The 16,855-nt window shown below is 35.8% G+C and overlaps 1 protein-coding gene across 2 annotated transcripts in view; it reads right to left on the reverse strand.

The window, feature by feature from the left end:
* FILIP1 (filamin A interacting protein 1) overlaps positions 1-16,855 on the reverse strand; it is a 184,652-nt gene that overhangs the window by 91,079 nt on the left and 76,718 nt on the right. For both annotated transcript variants that reach the window (XM_011383561.2, XM_011383560.2), the window contains exon 2: positions 5,975-6,256. In XM_011383561.2, the coding sequence (XP_011381863.1) occupies positions 5,975-6,250 (276 nt within the window). In that variant the 5' untranslated portion in view covers positions 6,251-6,256. The remainder of the gene's footprint in view (positions 1-5,974; positions 6,257-16,855) is intronic.

Consider the following 16,855-nt stretch of genomic DNA (forward strand, 5'->3'; position numbering starts at 1 on the left):
AGTCTGAGCAATTTAGTTTTCAATCAGATAGGGTCTGGAGACTTTTTTAAATTCCTAATAACAGAATAACATGATCAGAGAAACACTTCAGAAAAAGTAGCCTGGAAGCAGTTATCTATTGACCTGCTAGTCCCCAGTTCTCATATTTATTAAATGATACAGACTTGCTCTCCACTCCAAACCCTACCATCATTCTGGAAGGTTTCAACATTCATGTGAGAGATTTAGTTAATATCCTTCCTAACTTTACCAGTTCTTGATCTCATTAATTCTAATTGCTTTCCCTTCTACTCCCAGAACCACACCCAAGACCTTGTATTAGTTAAAACTGCAACACGCAGAAAAGTTAAGTGCAAATAGCCCAATTTCAAGTCTCTCCAGCCCTCTCATGCTTATCCTCCCATTGACCTGCTCCTTCCTCTTGATATCTCTTCCTTGTGTGGGCACCGTCTCACCGACACACTCCACTTCCTTCACTTCTGTCCTTCCACTGCACCCACTTGGACAACTGCAACCTAGATTCAGTGCTATGAAATATATCAACGCTTTTTCACTCAGGCTTCTTTCTAAACAGACTGGTGCCATTGCAAACACATAGGTCTCTCTGCTGGCTGAATCCTAAACTCCACTCATTAATGCTCCTATTTATCCGTAATCACATTCCTCTAACAGACCCCTAAGCAGCAATACAGCATGTACATAATTATCTTTAAGACCCAAACTTGGCCCAGGTCTCCTCATTTTCAGCAGAACATAACTTTGTCTTTTTCTTGCTGAGAAAGCTGAGGCTTCACCTGCCCACCCCTCTGCTACAAAAATTATTTTCATCTCTACCCATTCATTCTCCTTCCCTCTGTCACAGAAACGAAGGGTCTCCTTCCTTTTCAAGGGAAAACCTGAGGTCGGCTCCAAAACCATACCTTTGATTTCCTCTTCCTGCCTTCTCTAAGACTGCTTCATCAAAAATCTTTGCTCTTTCCTATACGACCCTGCTCCTTTCTCATCCTATAACCCCTTAACCCATTAACATAGTAAAGCCACTTTCATCATTAAAAACCCTTCCTTGACCTGAGTTTCCCTCTAGCTACTATCTTATCTTTCTCCTCCCCTCTCAACCAAAATTCTCCAAACAACATCTCTATTGGCTAAGTATAGCAATCACAACAACCCATTATTATACAGACAGAGATTAAACTAAGGCTCAAAGTCAGCACTAATAAGGTCAACTACCAAATTTTTTCAGTCCTACACCACTTCCCCATAGGACTTGGCATTCAAGATACATTGTTTTAGCCTTATACTTTTGAATAATTCCATGTTTCACTTAAAGCCCAAAGTAGAGAAAAGCAACATTGTAATTTCAAAGCAAGGGGTCAACAAATGAGCACTAAGGGCATTCTCTGTGCCAGACAAATAATTTATTGCTATGCTAAAGAAAAGGGAAATTTGGCTTCTTTGGTTATGTTCCCCCCACCCCCAAAAAATCAGAAAATCTCAGTAATTCTTACCAAAAAATTTCTTTTCTAATTTCCTGGAGTTTCAACAGAACTTGTTACTCTCTTTCTTTAACTGCACTTCTCAAACCACTAAAAATAGGCTTAAACTCACTGAAATTGTTCTGGCAAGTGTTGCCAATGACCTTCAGTTTCACAAATCCAAAGAGCACCCCTCAGTCAGATCTGACTGAAATTTTCTACTGAAATTTTGACTGATGCAACCTCTCTCTTCTTGATGATCTTGACTCCTTTGGTTTCTGCATTACTCCACTCCCCTGAGATCATCACGCCTTCTAAATGTTGTTTTTTAGATGTCTTAGTTGTAGTCTCCAAAAGGAGGTATAGTTTTACTTCCACCAAATAATTCTCCACTGAAGCAAGACTACTACTCACTGATAAACTGTTCCATACTTTCCCACACACTTTGTGTTTGATTCTGCTCATATCGTTTGCTACACTTATCTCAACCTGTCTAAAACTTGTCAATTCTTTAAGGCCCAATTCTTCAATGAAGCGTTCACTCATCTCTTGAGATTTTCATAATCTTTCCTTCCTTTGTACCCCAATAATTTGCATTGCAATTATCCTATAAAATATTCATTCCTATATATTCCCATCTATCCTATCAGGTCATAAACTCCTTCTTCATGACTACTGTAATACCTACTGCCTAAAACTATACTTGGCATATAGTAGGAGCTCATCAAATTTTAGCTACGAGTAATATTATTATTCATCTTTGCATCCTTCGGAACTCTGGCACAGCAAAGTTTCTTAAATATTGTAAGATCAATCAATTTAGAAATAATTAATTAATTAATGCCCTAAGAATGAAACTTCTGCTAAGTTTTCGGTCTTATGACTTTTTGATGTGAGGACCATTTCCTTTGAACTTTAGTCATTTTAAATACAGCCAAATTGAATGACTTCTTTAAAGTGCTATTTTTGGACAAATATAGGGGGAAATTAATCATGGTGCCCAAATGATGGTCTGGGTGTACTATTTCATTATACTTAGTTTAGTCTGGGAAACATATAACCAGTTTTTCACCCGAAAAAAAAAGTGTTCCAGATTATTAGAAAGTACTTGTTTTTGGAACTAGTCAATGACAGAAATGTAATAATGAAAACCAGCCTTGCTACTTTAATGCAGACAGTGTCAGCCAGTCATTGAACTGAGATGACAGGCTTGCATTTGCTAAGATGTGGCTTGAAAAATCTGGAAGATGTCTCTCTCCAAGACAATGGTCATGACATCACCAGTTCTAGACAAGACTCCTTAAAACGCAAATATCCCTGGGAAGGGCAACTCCATTTGTAATACGTGTCCATTAAAGAAGCACATCAAGAATTTACTTTATACCTGGACTGGCAAACAAAACGGTAAGTCTGCAAATTTTGCAAAGAGCCAATGCTAACAATAAAGGTCATGCTGTTTATGATGCTGGTTCAACAAATTTCCATAGATCACACAACAGATTCTAAAGGTGGCAGGTGCTAGTATCAGAAAACACACAAACTGTCTCTAATGTCCAAACCCTGCATACAGAGTTGGAGAGAATGAGAAATATCAACAAGGAGTCTGAGAAAGAGAAAAGAAGTATAAAAAGTCTGAGCGAGCCTCCATATCCTCCTTCTCCCCAAGTCACTTCCAGGGTAGATCTCCTACAGGCAGACCTGATCTTGGTCTTTTCTCCCCAATTTTATAGGCCCCTTTTCTCTGTGTGTCACCCTACTTCTTTTGACTAGTAGTTCCAGTCCCCCCAAGGCTAAGCTGTTGCACAACTTCAGGACACAACACTCATAGAGTAGTGAATATGAAGCCTCTCAGAGTTGTGTAGTGTCCAGCCTGTGTCCATGTGGTACTGCTGCCTTCCCTCATTTTTCTCACTATACAGAGCACATCAAACTTCACGGTTTAGATCATATTCCACTTCTTTGATGTGAAATATTTCTTTTACCTCAATTTCTCGTACCTAAAAAAGTTTCATCATTTTGCAAAATGGCTTTGGCCCCAAAGTTCACAATGTAAGTCTACATAAAAGAAATTGTGGAGACAAGGAGTAAATATAAAGGTTCTGGAGCCAGCCCTTGAATATCCCCAGAGTGCAAATGACATAGTTGGAGAGACGTTGAACTGAGACACAGGGAATTTGGGCCTAGAGCAAATGTAACTAAATTAATGCACAACCTTGGCATGTCATATAACTTGTCCAAGTTTGTCACATATATAGTATAAAGAAAGTAAATGGCATAAAGGCCTGAGCTGATGGTAACTTATCTCATGAGGCATATCCCAGCCTCTCCTCTAAATACCAGACCTTTAGATACTTTTTTTCTTATCTCTAGTCTGGCACACCTGGCATATAGCTGCTGCATTTTTACCAGTCCATTCATGTTTGTTAATGCCCACTGCCTCCCACTCTTAGCTACAACACACATGCCCCCTCATGTGACAATGCTAATAAAAGACAATTATCTGTTAAAAGAACATATATCTACAACTCTAAATATAGGAACACTTTCATTTTTTAACAAATCTAGTATTACAAAATCTGCAATTGCAAATATATATACTTATATATATGTGTGTATGCATATAACTATACGGGAGATGAATTATTTGCTTTGCAAATGAATTTACTATAGGATTTCTTAAAATATCAGGTCTTCCATTTCTTTTTTCCTTCATTGCCTCCCCCACAAATATCTTAAACTTTTTACTTATTTATTGCTACTCAGAAATACAACTATTGTGTATGGTAAGGTATCCTATATTCATTAAGATTAGTGAAAAGCAAAATGTATTTCTTTGGAGTCTCCTGGGTAATTTCATTGATGTCCTGGGTGTGTAGGCTTATATTGTGAATGCTTAGGTTCTGGAACTATATCTGGCAAAACCATGAACATAAAAGCCACATGAATCTTAAGTGCTTTCCAGAATCCATCATGATATAACAGCCTTCTACAGAAATTAGAGTCTAGAAGAGCCACAGGCTTTGCACAGGCCACCATGCCTGGAGAGAAGTGAACTGATAATATTGTTTTGTGAAGATTTCTCAGGTAATCCTTGTACCTTCCACTCAGGTCAATACTATCAGCTGGGGGTAGCTTAAAAAGTTGGTCTAATATAGTCTGCCTTCTAACACAGTAAATGTCAATAGACAAAACATTAGCCTATTTCTGGGAGTGGTGAAGCTATTTTCAGTAATGGTGGCACTATGGAAATTTTCTTCTTTTGCTATGAAATGCAAATGTGATTTTTATCCACCAGCACATGATAGGCTCAATCATTTTTGTTTGTTTTTTTAAAATCTGAGTTTTGTTATGTTTTCAATTTCTCTTTATCCCAAGGGTTTACTTATCTGTGTGCTCATACAGATGAGAACAGGAACAGATCAGGCTATCCCACCCTAGTTTAGGGCAGGTTGCAAATAATCTCTCTGATGTTAACAGCATCAAACAAAGGATTCATCTCACACAATCATTAGATTCCCCTAAGAGGCTCAGACAAATTAAGAACCTAACAAAAACGAAAAGGAAAACAGCAACTCTACTCAAGTCATCTTCTCCTCCTACCACCACCACCAAAAAAAGAAGTTATTGTTTCCCCACTTCCAGAAATATAATTGTCTAGAGCTCAGGAAATCAGAAGAATCCCAATTCCTTCTTGAATCCTTAAAAACACACTAAATAAGGGACCTAGCTCAGGTAGCTACAGAAGGTTAGGGAGGATGGGCTGTGGAAAGAGCACTAGAACAAAAATTAGGAGGCCTAAGATGAGAATTGGACAAATCCTTAACCATTCTGGGCCTCAGTTTCCTCATTATAAGAGATAGATAATAATGCCTACATTTTTTTATTGAGATTGAATGAGATAATAGACTTGAAACACTGTGAAAGTATTAGGTCTTCATAATACAATGTTCTGCTTATTTCAGTGCTTCTCAACTCCTATGACATAGAAAATTAAAGATGAAAGTTATGAAAAAATGAGAAAAGTATAAGGTGGTTTAAACAAAACCTTTCTCTTTCTCTCACTTTCTCCTTCTCTCCCTTTATCTCTTTATCTCTCTTTTACTCTACTTTCTGGAAAAAATCAAAAGTAACACTTGAGCTTAACTTTGCCTTTTAATAATCATGATTTTCTACCATAGTCAAAGGCTAAATTAGATAAGCTCGTTGATTACTTACTACTAAGTACAGGTGCCTGTGTTAGATTATTACCAAAATCATATCATAAAGAAATTTTCTGCTTCTAGAGAAGCTTGAAGTTGGAATCAGCATACATTCATTTATTCATTAATTCAGCAAATATGTATTCAGTAAAAACTGGTGTCAGGCATTTAGAAATGAATAAGAAAAACATAGCCCTTTTTCCCATGTAGTTCACAATCCAATGAGAAAGATAGGTTCATAGTCTCTTATTTTATAGCTTAGGAAATCGAGGCACAGTAGTTGAGAAAATTATACTCTACCTGTAACTCCCCTTCCATTATACTGAGTAGCTGGATGAGGTCTTCTTTGGATAACTCCAAGGATTTTTTATTCTTTCGTTCACTTTCTCCAGATGGTTTTAGGTGTCGTTTGACAGTTCCTGAGGCCATGACATCATCCTCCTTTCTATTTGATTTGTTCTTCTTTTTTGCATCTTCTGAGAGACTTTTATCACCAGCATTGCTGATGATGGAGGATTGGGGGCAGGAGATATGCCCATTGGATGAACTTTCACCACCCTGGTTTCGGGATCTCATGCCCACCTATAACACATGAAAAAAGTTTAGATGTATTTACCACCGCTGAAATTATTTTTGTCTAACTACTTAGAAACTTATAGCAGCTTTACAACATCACCAATAAAAACCAAAAGATCAGCCTCACTTAGCTTCCTTAAAGCTTTAATAAATGTGTAGTAAAATCTTCAGGCAAATGCTTGGATGATCTTCAAGAAAGAGAGAAAATGTGATTCTAACCTGACAAACATCTCAAGCCAAATGATCAAAGTCAACATCAACAGTCTAAATCATGCCGATGGTATGTACGTTGGTAGGATGTGATAAGAATAGCACTTTATCTTTGTGGTCTTCTTCCCCCAAAACATTACCCAAGTCTAATAATGAAAAAAAAATCAGACAAATCACAACCGAGAGACACTTTACAAAACTCATGGCCAGTAATCTTTAAAACTATCAAAGTTATTGAAAACAAGGAAAATCTGAAAAATTGTCATATCCGAGAGGAGCCTAAGAACATGACAACTAAATGTAATGTGGCAGTCTGGATAGGATCCTAAAGCAAACAAACAAAAAAGACATTAGGGGAAAACCGAAGAAATATAAATAAAATATGGACTTTAGTAAATAACAATATATCAATATTGGTTCATTAAGTATAACAAATGTACTATACTAATGTAAGATGTTGATTATAGAGGAAATTGGGTATAGGGTATTTGGGAACCCCCAGTATTATCTTTGCAAAGATTCTGTAAATCTAAAGTTGTTGTAAAATAAAAGTTTATTTTTTTAAGTGATTCTAAATTAAGTCTATCAGAAAATTCAAACCTCAAACCCGGTCAGGAATCAGATGTAAGTCACGATGTGCAGAAAAATCCATTCAGGGTGGAGGAGGCTTTAAATGAAGAGAGGAAAAAAGAAAAGCAAAGGGAAAGGGTGGTGTAGTTTTTAGTGATATGGAATTCTATTTTTCCATAGCCTCTTTTTTTTTTTTCAAAATCAGGTCTTTTTATATCAGTCATTTACAGTAAAAGAATAAAAGCATAAAAAATGGGAGAAAACAGATCAATTTCAAAATAAAAATTAAAAAGAATACTTTTTGAGGTAAAATAAAGAAAAAAGACAAAGGAGCAACTAAGTTGTTCCATGAGGAGCACCTTCAAGTCATTTTGTAATTTATGCTTTACAAATTCTCTGTCAGTCTCTGAGCAAAAGAGCTTGACCCACAAATATGTTACAAACAAAGTGAACTCAAAAGGTAGGATTCAAACTGCTCTAAAGAGAGCTTAATATCCTGGAGGCTGTACACCAAAATTTGCCAAAACCCTTAAATGTAGTAGCTTAGTGCATGGGCTTATTTACAACTCACAGGATAAATAGTCTTTTCCTTGAACAGCTAAGCAACAAGATTTTCATTACTCATTCCAGATAAAAAACAGGGACTTTGTTTTCTGAAAGTAAATTTCCTTTATGAACCCAACCATACTTAAGAAACTAAGGAAAGCTTTCTAAAACACTAGGTTTATAATAGAAAAATAAATACAGTGTGGTGTTTCCTTTCAGATAGTGAATATTTAATTCTTCCAACAAATCTCGAAATCTACATTCATACTCCTTTTTTGAACTGAACTCTTATATTGTGAGTGTGTGCACGCACATATGTGTGAACCTTCTATAGCACCCTAATTTTGAACAACATAAACATAAGAGGTGGTCCTTAACATTGGCATCCTGTTTTCTGGTTAACTTAGTGATTTGTTCTTGAAATTTTAGAGCATCTTTTGTGCGTTTCTGGTGAACAAAGAATAGATGTATCATTGTAATGGAAGCCAGAGCACTTCAGAGCAGACCTACTGTATTTCATCACAGCTTGTTTGTGAGCAGAGTGAGCCAACTTCAGCCCCAAGCCAAAAAAAAAAAAAGAGAGAGGGGATGAATAGAAAGTTTCAAATTTAAATCTTGACCTGTTATACCTCACAATTAAGACACATGGGCTACCCAGATAGAATTATGAATCCCTACCACTCCAAACCACATGTGAATTCCTTTTATCTGAAATAACTTTCTCTATAAGATCTGAAGACTCTTTGGAATGGTACATCAAATATTGATTTGACAACTTAAATTTAGATCATGCATTAATAGAAATTCTAGACAATGATTTCTAAAACACAAGAAGTGAGAGGTGATGTTTTAAACTTAATTATACACAGCCTTAATCATACACAGCCTTTCTTTTTGACTGTAGCATGTGTTTATATCTTATTTCCCTGGATTGTCTATATCTTTTATAAGATCTACAACATTAGGATATTCTTAAAATAGGACAAATGCATGACTATCTATATGTTACATGCATTTACTCAATCAATTATATTTGCAAACATACAGAAAGTGATGTTTACTTAGTACCAACTCTTAGTATTATTGGGAGTCTCCTGAGGTCTGACTGAACAGAAGTCCTAAAGCCTGGCACATCCAGAGGAGGCCACCTCGAGACTAGTAGGAGGGGTGAAGACATGAAATGGGCTGGTCCCACAGCAGCATATAGTTGTTGAGAATCGGGAGGGATATCTTTGCTGTGGAGGTCTCCTCAGAGGAGCAAGAAGTCCCAGAACCCAAAGTTCCAGTAACAGGAAGAGAAGTCCCTACAACTTCTGGCTATGAAAACCAGTGGAATTTATAGCTGAGGGAGTCACAGACATTCCTCTTAAAGGGCTTGCACAAAATTATTGACAGATTCACTCACTCTGAGCTCCAGCACTGAGCCAGCTGCTCAAAAAGCGCCATGAACATAAGGAAGGAATTGAATTGTCTGGCTTCAGGGCGAAGCCTGGAGGGGCAGCTTTCCCCAGACAGACGTACTGGCAGAATCCATTGTTTCTTTTTTGACCCCTCCTTCCTCTCAACCTGCAGATGCAGGCACCACCATATCTAAGTCTCTATCAACCTGGCTAACACAGGTTGCCCTTTCCAGGTGATTCTCTGAGACTCTGTCCCACCCAGCTTGCAGGCCTACCCAAGCCACCTCCAGTAGCTTTTCCATACATACGGCCTATCTTGGCTCATGCTGCAGACTTTCCTAAAACCTTTCAAAGGTTCACAAGACCTAAACAAGCAGCATCTGGAGTCAGCATGCCCCATACCTCTTGCTGATGAGTTCCAAGCCCAGCACTAGCAGCAGATGGCTTTGGTTCACATTTTTGCCTCTCACAGCACCTATAAGCCCAGCATGGGTGGCGGCCACCTGAGGATTGCTTGGTGACTCTTGCTGGTGGAACCGGGCAGTGCACAGGCTGCAGATAAAATTGGCCTACAGCAGGGCCCTTCCCAGGAAGCCCTGGGGCCAGCATGCCCAGTGGCCTGCTTCAACCTGAGCTGGAGCACCATTCAGGGCTGCATCTGAGGATGACACACCTAAAGGGCAGATTTGGCAGGCCCTGCTAAAGTAAATCCTGCTCCATAGGATCAGCCCCTTATGGACCAGTCCTCACAACCAATCACCCTGATGTTCAATTCCTCCCATTGACATGCGAACAGCAACAAAGGCTCAACTACAACAGGAGGATACATATAACCCATACAAGGAACGAACCTGGAGCACCCAGCTCAGATGACCAAGGAAGACTGCACTACTGGGCCCCACAGGGCATCTACTACATAAGGCCATTCTACTAATACTGGGAGACTTAGGAGTCCTACCTAATACATAGAATCAAACACATGGAGGCAGCCAAAATGGAGAGACAAAGAAATATGTCCCAAGTGAAAGAATGGAACAATGCTCAAAAAAAAAAAGAACAAAACAAAATGAAGACAAACTACCAGATGTAGAGTTCAAAACACTGGTTATATGGATGCTCAATAAACTTAGAGAGAGAGTAGATGAACTCAATGAGAACTTTAATAAAGAGATAGAAAACATAAAAATGGAGATAGAAGACATAAAAGAGCATCAGTCAGAAATGAAGACTATATTAGAGGGAATCAATAGTAGATTAGATGAAGCAGAGGATCAAATCAGCGATTTAGAATATAAAGTAGCAAAAAACACCAAATCAGAACAGCAATAAGAAAAAAGAATTCAAAAAATGAGGATAGTATAAGGGGCCTCTGGAACAATAACAAGCATATCAACATTTGCAATATAGGGTTACCAGAAGGAGAAGAGAGAGAGCAAGGAATTGAAAACTGATTTGAAGAAGTAATGACAGAAAACTTCCCTAACCTGGCAAAGGAAATAGACATATAAGCCCAGGAAGTGCTGAGAGCCCAAACAAGATGGACTCAAACAAGCCGACCACAAGACACATCATCATTAAAATGATAAAGGTTAAAGACAAAGAGGGAATCTTAAAAGCAGCAAGAGAAAAGCAGTTAGTACCTATAAGGAAGTTCCCATAAGACTGTCAGCTGATTTCTCAACAGATATTTTACAGGCCAGAAGGGATTGGCACAGAATATTCAAAGTGATGAGAACCAAGGACTTATGACTAAAATTACTATACCCAGCAAGGCTACTATTTAGAATCAAGAGTTTCCTAGGTAAGAAAAAGCTAAAGGAATTCATCAACACCAAACTAGTGTTACAAGAAATGTTAGAGACTTCTTTAAGAAGAAAAAGAAGAAAAAGATCAAAAATGTGAAAAATAAAATGGCAGTAACTACATATCTATAACGATTACTTCAAATGTAAAAGGATTAAATGTTCCAATCAAAAGACAGAGTAGCTGAATGGATAAAACAAGACCCTTACATATGCTGCCTACAAGGACACACTTCAAATCAAAAGACACACATAGACTGAAAATAAAGGGATAGAAAAAATATTTTATGAAAACGAAAATTAAAAAAAGAAAAACTGAGGTAGCAATACTTATACCAGACAAAATACACTTTTAAACAAAGGCTATAACAAGAGACAGAGAAGGACCCAGTAATCCCACTTCTGGGTATTTTTCTGAAGAAACCCAAAATACCACTTTGAAGGGATATTTGCATCTATATGTTCATTACAGCATTCTTTACAATAGTCAAGACATAGTGATGACTTGGTGTCCATCAAAAGATGAATAGATAAAGAAAAGATGGTATCTATACACAATGGAATATTACTCAGCCATAAAAAATGTTTTTTAAGAATTAAAGCTTGCCATCTGCAAATCAACAGCTTGGGTGGACCTAGAGGGTATTGTGCTGAGTAAGTCAGACAGAGAAAGACAAATGCCATATGATTTCACTTACATGTGGAATCTAAAAAACAAAATAAACAAAACAGAAACAAACTCATAGATATAGAGAACATTTGAGAGTTGCCAGGGAGGGTATTGTGGGTGTGCATGAAAAAAAGTACAAATTGGTAGTTACAAAACAGTCATAGGGATATAAAGTATAGCATAGGGAATATAGTCAATAATATTGTAATAACTCTGTATGGTGTCAGATGGGTACTAGAATTATTGGGGTGATCACTTCATAAGTTATATAAATGTCTAATCACTATGTTGTATACATGAAACTAATATAATATTGTATGGCAACCATATTGAAAAATAAAAAATTATTATGAAAAATTTCAGTCTGATACTAATATTTTTAAATAAATTGTAGCATTAATAGTTTTTGCAGAATTAACAGAATTATATTAATTTAATGAACATTAATTAGAGAATTAATTAATTATCAAATTAATCACAGAAGAAAACACATTTTAGAATTATCTAATTATATCACTAATCAGGTCAAAAACCTGAGTTTCCTATTCTTTCACCTTAATTTACTTTGACTGATGGAAAATCTCAATGATGTTAATTCTGTCTTAGCAAATATTTTTCCTCTATGACACTGAAATTTCACATTAATTGCTTTCCCTCTGACATGTGCACATGAGTTTTAGCCCTCTCTTGTTAGCCAAATAGGGTCTACTATCTTTATCTCCACAACAAAGTCAGCAATTACCACTTGCTCTATCACAGGAATGCAAAATTACGGAGTGATAACAAACTAGTCAAGATATGTTTTAGGAAAGAATTAGACAACATGTAAGGGAGAAACACAATTTCTCAATAGTGTAACCAAGTCTGCCATCAGTAATGTCTACTTGAAACTGTTTTATTATATTTTATAAGGATAAAATGCCCACACAATAATGGACTTCCATGTATCACATTTAGTGACATTCATACTCTTCCTTATTATGATAGCTCTCACTTCTTACTGTTTCTTAAGTGCTACACAGTGTGCAAAGCGTTTTACATACAGCATCTCATTTAAATTAATATTCACATGAATGCTATGAAGTAGGTGCTATAATTCTCAGTTTTATAGATGACACCGCTAAGATTTAAAGAGATTAAATATATTTTTCTGCATTACACAGCTAACACTAGTGAATAGAAGCTCTGGGATTTAAACAAAGGTCTAACTCCAAATACCTGCTTACTCTATAGGGCTTGCCTAAAAGTTCTTAAACACATAGGAACTGGAATGGGGGAGAAACATTCTGTATACCAAATGATCCAGAAAAATTTACAAATGCTTACTAAGGTAATATTTTATCACTTCACATTATAAAATGGGAAAAAAATCAATGTCTTCCTCTATAGACACTCTGCAAAACTCACACAGCAACTGAAATTAGGTTGCTAAGTAAAAATACTTTTTCTAAAATTATAAACCTGCTGCTGAACTTGTAAAATAATGAATCATTTAAAAATCTTCTTGAGAAGGAAACTGGTCGGTTATTAAGGATACAGTTTATAAAAACAGGATGCAAAGTCTGAACAGGGAACATCACAGACTTATTGTGTAAAAAGCCCCAGAGCTGAACAATAGTAGACACTTAATCACAGTTAGCCAAATCCTGTCCATTGTGCTTACAGGAGTAGCAGGCAGGTAACAGAAAAGGCATCTGGCACTCCACAGGCTTCTTAATAGTTGATTGCGTGGCTGCAAGTTTGGGACATGTAGATAATAAATGTTCTGAAAGATGCCAAAAAAGCCTTTGCTTCATCCTAGTGTATATCCTTCAAAGAAAGTTCTCCTCAAGAAAAAGGTATAAATAAACTAAAGATTCACGTCGGATTTGCAATCTTTTTTTTTTTAATTGCTGTAATCTGATTCTTCTCTTTAGTAAGCAAATTATCCCAACAAAGTTCATAAAATACACTTACTTTTCCATTTGTAGTAATTAGACAGCAATACTTTGCATAGAATTTGCGGACTAGTGTGTAAAGAAAAGACCAAAAGTTATTCTAAACCTCCCTCTCTCATCTCTGTCATCTGTCCTCTGTCCCCCATCCCCCATATATTGGACAATAGCTAGAGCATACTGTCAGATGAATAACATCCTAGGAGTCAGAAAATGTTTATAAAGACATTGAGTCATTTATGCTGAACTAACAAGTATTTCTAAAACGTTTGAACAAGTAAAAAGAAAAGAATAAAGAAAAAAAGTCTATAGCAATGAAATACCCACTCTAGTTCCCATCTTCATTAGCTCCCACAAATCCTGGCTTTGAATTTTCCCTAGCACCTTCACTCCTGCCCTGGCCTCTTTTCAGATTTGCTTTTCATGCTACGATTCAGCGTTGGTCACAATACTCTCTATTCCTACCTCCAACAAAAGTTTCTTTTCTGAAGAAATTAGGTTTTGGCAGCTTTCCTATGCTTCTAAAGTATCCAACCCCTGTCTGATCCTGGTTTTATTTTATCTATATACTTTTTCAAGAACCTACCTAGTGCATAGGGTGAGATGTCACAAACATTTTATTTATATAATTTCTATTTTAAAATTACTTTCTAGAATTACAAGGAAAAACTTTTAGCACATATTAAAAAAGAAAGCACACAGTTACAGAAATGCCAGCTTTTTACAGTGTGGCCTGGCAAAGGGCCTGCTGCACATGGGGCTTCCAGAACATTAGTATGTCCTGATTCTTTATTTTAGACGTAAATGACATACCCAAAGCACGCAAAATTAAAGGTAAAAGAAAACATTTGCTCTAGTTTTATGTGAATTTTAAGATACAACAGACTAATCAAATCAACTAGTTCATTCTCTATCAATGCCAGATTACTCTCTCTGCATATCTTATTTACTTGAGTAAGTCTACTTATAAATATCCCAATTCATGAAATGTTCAGAGGTTTCTCATGAGATTATTATTCATTCTAATAGCCAAGACTGTTCATAAATGTTATTAGGTTTGCCCTTAAATTTTCTTTACAATTAAAAAAAAATTTTTTTCTTTATCCTGTTTATACAAGAAGCCATAAGTGATTTTTCGATTCTCCTTATCTCATAAAATCTTCAAAATAACCAAGGTTTTTGATTGCTTAAGGCATTTTCATTCTACTAGGACAGTTCTATCCACACCAACTGAAAATTCTTTTAAATATCAAAAGAGTAGATTCCCTTAGAGTCACTGCAGTGATGTTGTAATCAAAAGTTCAAGGAAAATATTATACCCGCAGCAAAATAAAAAAATATCATTTTACCCTAGCCTAAATCATAGTAAAATATTTTATGAAATTCTCTTTAATATCCTTCAAGAAAGATAACAGCAAACCTGGTAAAGGTTTCCAGAAGAAAAAAAAAAAAGAGAGAGAGAGAGAGAGAGGATAAATCAGGGACTACCATAAAATAAGAAATCTTTTAAAATTGAATATCTAAATCTGAACAAATTTACAATTTGAGGGTTTAACAATTTTAAATGTAAATAAAATAGGGTGATCCCTTTTACCAATATGATGATTTAAAAAGGATACCATTTTATCTCTTTATTCTAATTTCTAGTATCTATAACATGTTTTGAAGGTGATTTTTTTTTCTTTTTTACTTTATTTTCTTTTTTATACAAAAAAGAAAAAAATATAAAAAAAAATCATTTAACCATCTAGAAATATACTATTAAATGACAAAGTGACACAACTTTTTTCTGGCATTTTCAATACTAATGACTCATACTATAACTTCAAATACATTTTAAATATTTTTATATTTATAATACTTTGTTATTGTAATTCTGATATCATTATTCTACTAGACATAGTTTGTAACCCATAGTCATTGATTACATAGAAAGAGTAAGGCTCTCAAATTTTTTTCTGATAATTTTACCTATATTCTTTCTACTTGAGCATTATAATTTTTTTCAGATATTTTAATAGTACCCGTGGCCTCTGAAGAATGTCATCATTTAATTATGTTGTTAAATATTTGTTTTGTCATCTGACAAAAAGAACATCTCTGGAAAATTACCAGATTCCTGGTTAGCCGAGACTAGATTTCTTTCCTGTATTTCTCACTTCTAAAAAGGCTCATACCCAGAATTGTAAAAAAATCCGTCATTTCCTTTCCATTATAAAAGAGACCTATCTGTACAGCCAGAAAGACAAATATTTTAGACTTTATCTCAGTAGCCTATATTTGATCAATTATTCTTAAATGTTACCTTTATTCACAATAATAGTAGCTGACACCTACTAAAGAGCTTATTATGCTCTGGGCACTGGGTTAAGTATACATATTTAGTATCAGCTCATGAAATTCTGATAATAATCCATAAAGCAGGTACTATAATTATTCTTCTTATGAAGATAAGGTAAGCGAGGTTTAGAGACATTTAGACATTTGTCCGAAAAAATATGGCAAGTATCTGGAAAGACTGAACTAGCATGTTTGAATTTTCCATGTGCAAGGAGAAATCTGAATGGGAGCTTTTACCACCATATCAGAACTACTGTAATACAAATTAATTCACAGCCACCCTTTCATGGGGCTAAAATAAGTTTAGTCATACAGTATAGCATCCAACAAATAGTCTCAAACAACAATAATGTAGAATCCTACTACTCCAGTAGATTTTTTTCCCCTAATTTCTACTTGTGTAATATCTTATTCTTCTAAGACCACATTCTCTTCCCCACTGCGCCTCTCACACTGTCTTCCTACTTCTCGGTGCTTAAGTTTTTCAAAGGAGCTGAAGAGTGACTTTGCCTTTGCAGTTCTGACTTCTGACTTCTTTGGAATTAGAAAAGTCACTAAGACTCCAGAAACATAACAATTGTTATAAGACTGGATATAAATTGAAATGATTTTTTAAATTAGGCAAATTAAGAAAAATTCAGGATTAGGCAGAAGCCAATTTTTCTAGTAAGCCAACAGCACAAAATTTCCTGTTATAAAAATGGTTTGCCTTTATGTAGCAAATATTCTTGAATAATTTTACTGCATTTTTAAGCAATGTGAGTCAAATCTCAATTGCTGGTCAATGTTAACAAGACAGGTTAATCTACTCAAGGAGAAAGACATGAAGTGGTTTGGCTGATAAGACTGCTTCATGCTGACAGAGGGGAAAGTGAAATACTGCACATATCTGTATGCTGAATATGACTTCATGTGTTCTAAATGCCTGCACATATGCCAACTGTATTTAGGTGTTCTTTAAATGCCTTTTCTTTTAAATATCTTTAAAACCATTTCTTAACATAAAAGAACAGCTTAAAATCAGTGGTAACGTATGGGGTCATGGGTTGTGTCTTTTTTGAACTCCTCCTGACTTCTGTTTTTTCTGTAGTTGAGCATCGCTTGGATTAGATCAGAGTACAGGGAGCCTTAAT

This window comes from Pteropus vampyrus, unplaced genomic scaffold (assembly GCF_000151845.1).
Source record: "Pteropus vampyrus isolate Shadow unplaced genomic scaffold, Pvam_2.0 Scaffold526, whole genome shotgun sequence".
NCBI lineage: Eukaryota > Metazoa > Chordata > Mammalia > Chiroptera > Pteropodidae > Pteropus > Pteropus vampyrus.